Here is a 6,232-nt window from a genome sequence, read left to right on the forward strand (position 1 = left end):
GCAATCTCGGCACTCCACCAGTATACCGGGCATCTGCCGTTTCTTGGCAGGGGTTTTCTCGGCATAGTGGCGTCGCACGCGTGTGATAGAACGGCTATCAGCGCATCCCCGCTTAGACTGTCGGTGTTGGCCTCCAGTCCCAGGGCCGCGGTGAAAGCTTCGCAATCGAACTTGTTAACATACAAATGCTCGACTCCTTCGCGATGATACACACATATCTGAACCGTACAATTCAGAATCAACGCCAACGGCAATTGGCCGTAAGCAGTTTTTTTTAGTGGACGGCATTCCCGAGCAAACGTAAAGCCCATAATACCCCCATGCTAATGGGGATTGACATGGATGTTTGAAATGGGTTCAACCCATGGAAACACCATTACCATGGTCCGGTAGATCCTATATAAAATACCATATGTTGGTTTATTTATGGGTAATTGAGACCATTTTATGGTGTCTTGATGGTTGGGAGTTTTGGCACGGATCATGTTTAAGGTCTTTTCAAGGGGCTATATGGTGTTTGAACCCATGAGTATTTGTTCGGGTTTCCCGTATCGTCAGCAATTATAGTGAGTTATTCTCTATTAGGACAATTCTCGAAAAAAATAGCCATTTTAGTTCATTCTTCACAAACTCGTTGTATTCTTCCGTCATAATGAACGTTGAATGAAAAATAAAAATAAGGACTTCATATCAATAATCGATTAATTTATTTCAACTCCACCAGGAAAAAAATCCTCCGAAGACGTCATTGACCCAAATTTAACGATTGAGATATAATTAATAGATCGCATGATTTCGGCAAAAAACCAATGTGCACTGGTACCAAATCTCAGCACTTCTCTCTGGACACAGTGAAAAATAATGCTAATAATCAAACTCAAAAATAGAAAAATAAGTAGAAAATTTGTCGATACGTTAAATAATTTTCTTTGCTAGTGATAACACTGATAATTTTCGAGCACTGATTCCACCGAGAAAATAACTAATTGCTCGTTCAGTTCTACAACTAGTTAGTTACTATGAGTGTGAATCGTACAAAATTGCTCATACATAATGCATAGCTGAGGGGATATTTTACCAATAATTTACTATTAATTTTTTGAGTGATTCGTTCGTTTCAAAAACCCATACGTCAAACATAAAAAACTATTCAGCTGATCAGCTACCTTCTCTCCTGCGCAATATTGAACTCACTGAAGCCTTCCATAAACAGCAGCGGTTTACAACCGGGGGGTGAGTGCTGCACAAATAAATTCCATTGGGCGTTTTTTATACCTTACAGTAAAATCCATCCTGTCATAAATAATAATGAAGTTTTTTTCCAACCAAATTAAATGAATAAATACTCTCGGTTTATCAAATGTTCATACTGATCCGATAAACCGAGAGTATTTGTTCACTAAATTTGATTCAAAAAAAAAAATTCAATATTATGTATGACAGGGTGTATTTTACAGTCAGATATAAAAAACCGGTTAAGATAAAACTTGCAAACACAGTAAAGCTTGACCACATTCGTAAAAGCAAAGCCTAGAACTCGATAGACTTTCGATTCTTAGCGTACTTCACAATTGCAGGGCGTGTTTCAAGTTCCTATAGACACTATGAATCCTGAAACAGTGCCAGTGACAAAAACAAATTAATTCAGACAAATATTCGTGTGAATTCAAAACTCTATGAGCTTCGAAATAGTTCTGCCATAATGTTTGAATGGCTTTTTGGGTGATTATTATTTTTCAAATACATTCGAATCGTGCAAATTTCAGGATTGTACTTAAAATTCTAACATGGAACCATGCCAACAGTTTATTTTATTTGTATTCGGAACATGAAGCCTTTTAATGAGCAATTCCTCGATGGCACATGCAATCAAAGAAGTTGAAAACCACTGAGCTAGACAAACAAGCTCGGTCAGCGTGCACAATAAAAATAAACAAGTTTCCCCGTGCGCAGCCCAAAATCCCAACCACGCGCCAGTCGATGATACCGCGGGGTCACCGGAAAGCAGCAGGTACCTACATATTAATATACAACAACAGAACGGGAAAAAAATCCAAACGCCGCATCTTGAACCGGTTCTATCCTGTCAGCCGGCTGATCCGACTCGGCAGTGTTCTGGGGGATGTTCTCAGACAGAGCCGATCGTGTTTCAGTTCTATTCTGAGCGTCGCGATTGCGCGGCGTATGTTGTGCGAACGATGCGACCCTGACCGTGGCAGTGATCTCGCGATAACTCGCGACAACGAACAACGCCACAAGAGTAGCAGAGCAGTATTTCAGGATGATGTCAATGAGCTGCAGTGTGTTGACGTTGGCTCTCGTTTTCGGTGTTGTTAAAGGTAAAGTTATATCGCAATATTCTGCCTCCCACGATAAAGCGCTATTTCTACCTTTGCAGGCTTCGATTTCCCGAACGTGGAACGAATCTCGGAGAAGAGTAAGTAATACCTAGGTGCTCAAATTGACCCATCTAAGCGATGAACTCAATTTTTAGAATGTTCAGAATACCGTAAGCTGACGGTGAAAACTTCGACTCTCATCACGCTATCCCTTCGGCCGACGTCCATAGTGTACGAGGATTACAAATGTCCAAATGTGGTGGATTTAATCGTTGGCGGTGAAGCTGCCAGAAGAGGGGAATTCCCCCATCAGGCTCTCCTGGGTTATCCCGGGGAGGATGATCCTCGCAGCATTGAGTTCAAATGCGGTGGTTCCCTGATTAGCGAACGGTACGTGCTAACCGCAGCTCACTGTTCGTCCGGTGCCAAACCGACCGTTGTTCGGCTGGGTGAAAGTGATTTGAGCGATGATGATGACGACCAGGTTGATTTCGATATTGAAGACTTCATCCGACATCCGGAGTATTCACCTCGGCGTGCGTACCACGATATCGCGCTGGTGAAAATGGTGCAGGATGTGTTTTTCACCAAACTAATCAGACCGGCTTGTCTATGGGAAGGACACGACCTAAATATAACCACTGCCTATGCGACCGGGTATGGAAGGACAGAATTCGGTATGAGTTGAACGGTGTTTATATCGAGTGAGACCGTGTAATAGTGTGATTCCGTTTCAGCGGGTGCGACGTCCGACATTCTGAGAAAAGTTCAACTGGATATTCTGGACAAGTCCGAGTGCAATTCCTTCGCTACTAGCAGAAAGTTCAACCGAGGTGTTATTGACGAACAGATATGTGTTGGTAGCCGCGAAGGAGGTAAAGATACGTGCCAAGGTGACTCGGGAGGACCGCTTGAAACGGTGACCGATCATAAAGGCTGCATGTTTCACATTCTGGGAATAACGTCCACGGGCGCGGCATGCGGTTATGGGAAATCCCCGTCCATCTACACTCGCGTTGCGAGTTATATCGACTGGATTGAGTCAGTTGTTTGGAGTTCGAGTTAAGTGTGCAAAATACATGATCTATTTATTAACGAAATTCCTAACTCTGTTAGGTTGCCAGGATCGTTTACAGATGAAAAGAACGCAAAATGTGTCTTTTTTGCTTATCTCGAGATATTTCATCTCAATGCCAGATATGCAAATTACTTTGACTCAAGCGTTTGCGTCACATTTTATTCTTAGCCAGCATACCATAACGTGGGAATTCATACGATGTGATAATTATTAAGCAAATGTTTCGTGCAAAATTTGTCACATTGGAACTTCACTACAAGAAAGTGCGAATGAGATTTCTGAATTAGTCGCGTGAATGTACGATATGACTTAATATTCCAAACCAAACTTTCACACAAAATCAATAAATAGCAAAAATAGAACCTTAAAACACTACAATAATCATTCAGCAAATGAAAGGAAAAATGATCAACTGTAAACATTAGATCAACACTTAGCTAAAGAAAATATTCAAACAAATGGTAAAACAAAAACATTTGAAAATTATTATTGTGTTGCTGCCCAGCATCTATGGTATGATTCAAATACGTACATAAATTATAGACTGAGATGTATTTTAGGCTGACAAAATCAGGACATTTCTTCATTCTTTTAACCCTCAAAAAGGCAAGCTAAAATTGTGACTTCAAGAAGCATCGCTCCTAAGACCCAATGAAATCAAAAGCCTCTTTTTTGTCGCTTTATCAGTGAGAGAATCGAAAGCCCGAAAGCGCTCGATCATTTCTGTTTCAATTTACAAGTTCATTGAAACTAGAGAACTGTTACTAGCCGTGCCTCTGAGACCCCTTTCCTTTTTGAGGGTTAAATAATCCCAAACTGTTAAAATGTTTCTCATTATGCCCTAGACATATCTTCAATACTCTTTCATATTATTTAGCAGAAACTACCGTTAAGGGTTCCAGTGTAAAATTAAAATACTCATAAAAGGAGTTGCTTGAATTTGGCTTGATTCATCTGCTAGACGGATTTTCATGTGAGGTTGAGAAATTGGACAAAAAAGTTGACAAAATCGGTGTCTGGTGAAATCAGATCTTCACTATAGCTGAAATAGTAATACAACTCAAACTAATGTTAAGAATAATGCAAACGAACTTCATACTTCAAGATCAATAAAACATTCTTTACCGATTATGACCGATAGTTTCCCGATTCAATGATTCATATTCACAATTTTCATTCGCCCGAATAATCCATATGTACTTTCGTAGTCCACTTTTCCAGATATTTCGTTAGACTCGCCCTTTTTAAAACTTTTAAACTATCTGCCAGGGCCGGCAGAATACGTGGGTAGTATGGGTAGTACTACTCACTCGAAAATTGTCAAGGAGGGAATTACCCACTCGAAAGTTTAGATCAAACCAAAACCTGAAATTAACCACGTATGCGGCACACAAAATGCATTCTCGATGGGCACCAATTTCATATTTTTACAATACATTTTGACACATCTTCATCTTAAAATAAGAAGTTCAGATCGATATTAAAAAATGCAATTTTGTTCAGGCTAAAGGATGCAGTCAGAAATATTTTTTAAGACCAGATAGACAATTTGTAATTTTTTAACAAGAACAATTATTTGATTGGAAATTGAAACAAGGAGAAACACTAGTAGGCTTTTTATAAGGAAGATAAAACACATACACCAGAGGGATTAATTTCAACATCAGTAGAAAAGATCGTAGCAGAGGAGGTGAGGAGAGGGCGGACAACAATGCCAGAAACTTGCAGCATTTTGGCAAACAGAAGATCACTGACAGTACATCAAGAGCCGGATCGTCGGCTGCAGAGGTTAAAATATTCGCTCATTCTCGCGACAAGCAGTTTATCGCACAGCTTTTTCATCCTTAGTAGGCACGGACCCAACTTTTCATCTTTCAAGAAATTGCGAGAATTTGCTGACAATGCAGTATGGAAGCGTGATAATTTCGCAGCTTCGAACCTCGTGATAAATTAAGTTCAAGAAAAACCATTAATATATTACATTATAGAATTTATTTCCTCACATTATTGCAGTATTTTCATTCTAAGGATCTGTATCTACTCATTTTTGCGAATTTTCGCGAAACCATTAGTTATTCGGCAGTTTTACATTAGGCGCGAAAATATCATCTCATATTATACCGCGAAAAGATGAGATCCAATGATGTCTTGTCGAGAAAAGTTGGAGAGCAAACAATGTTACATCGTACGGTTGCTTTTTTATGGCTGGTCGAAGTAGGTGAAATATCGCCTTATTCTGTTCACGAATGCGAAAATTGTAAACTCTGGTCGGCTGGACTCCTTGAATACGCCGGGAACTCTTGGGATCAGATTTCCAGGTAGCTGTTAGCACGTCAAACAAAAGAGAAGAGATAAGTAAATTTGGATATCTACCGTGTTAAAAAACATGTATATGATAGACATATAGGAGAGATCGAGAATAACCAGAACATTTCGAACTGGAACGAGGCCGAAACGATTCATTTAACGGAGATCTGGCGCAAGAACACGCAAGTTTTGATTTGCATATTCAAATTTTAAGCTGGTTTAAGATCCTCCACCTTTCGGCTAATCTCTACTATGGATACGTAGTGGAAAACTCAAACTGTTTGTTTCAAAAAATATTTTAGTGTGTACCTGGAAATGGCACAATTATTTATTTATAATTTATCCTTATTATTTATTTTATAATTTATCCTCATTAGATTTAAACATTAGATCAGGATTTCAGCGCTCTGCCAAAGCTGACTTTTTTGTGTACGAACCAATCCGGCAAACAGTACACTACTTCATGAATAGAACAGTTCCACGGATATTCCAGATCTTCCGGAAGGCA

General features: G+C 39.6%; 1 protein-coding gene across 1 annotated transcript; it reads left to right on the top strand.

Moving 5' to 3' along the window:
- Nucleotides 1–2,107: 2,107 nt before the first annotated feature.
- Nucleotides 2,108–4,568, top strand: LOC131694750 (serine protease snake-like). Its single transcript, XM_058983239.1, has 4 exons — nt 2,108–2,339; nt 2,399–2,437; nt 2,495–3,016; nt 3,077–4,568. The coding sequence occupies exons 1-4, from the start codon at nt 2,282–2,284 to the stop codon at nt 3,403–3,405; spliced, it is 948 nt and encodes a 315-aa protein (XP_058839222.1). The 5' UTR covers nt 2,108–2,281; the 3' UTR covers nt 3,406–4,568.
- Nucleotides 4,569–6,232: the final 1,664 nt, after the last annotated feature.

The sequence above is a fragment of the Topomyia yanbarensis genome, unplaced genomic scaffold (assembly GCF_030247195.1).
Source record: "Topomyia yanbarensis strain Yona2022 unplaced genomic scaffold, ASM3024719v1 HiC_scaffold_133, whole genome shotgun sequence".
Classification (NCBI taxonomy): Eukaryota; Metazoa; Arthropoda; class Insecta; order Diptera; family Culicidae; genus Topomyia; species Topomyia yanbarensis.

Bases quoted from the DNA above. Each gene is read 5' to 3' on its own strand.
- LOC131694750 (XM_058983239.1), top strand. From the start codon at position 2,282: ATGATGTCAATGAGCTGCAGTGTGTTGACGTTGGCTCTCGTTTTCGGT. The intron at 2,340-2,398 runs GTAAAGTTATAT...CTACCTTTGCAG, and splicing joins CGTTTTCGGTGTTGTTAAAG to GCTTCGATTTCCCGAACGTG. The intron at 3,017-3,076 runs GTATGAGTTGAA...ATTCCGTTTCAG, and splicing joins GTATGGAAGGACAGAATTCG to CGGGTGCGACGTCCGACATT.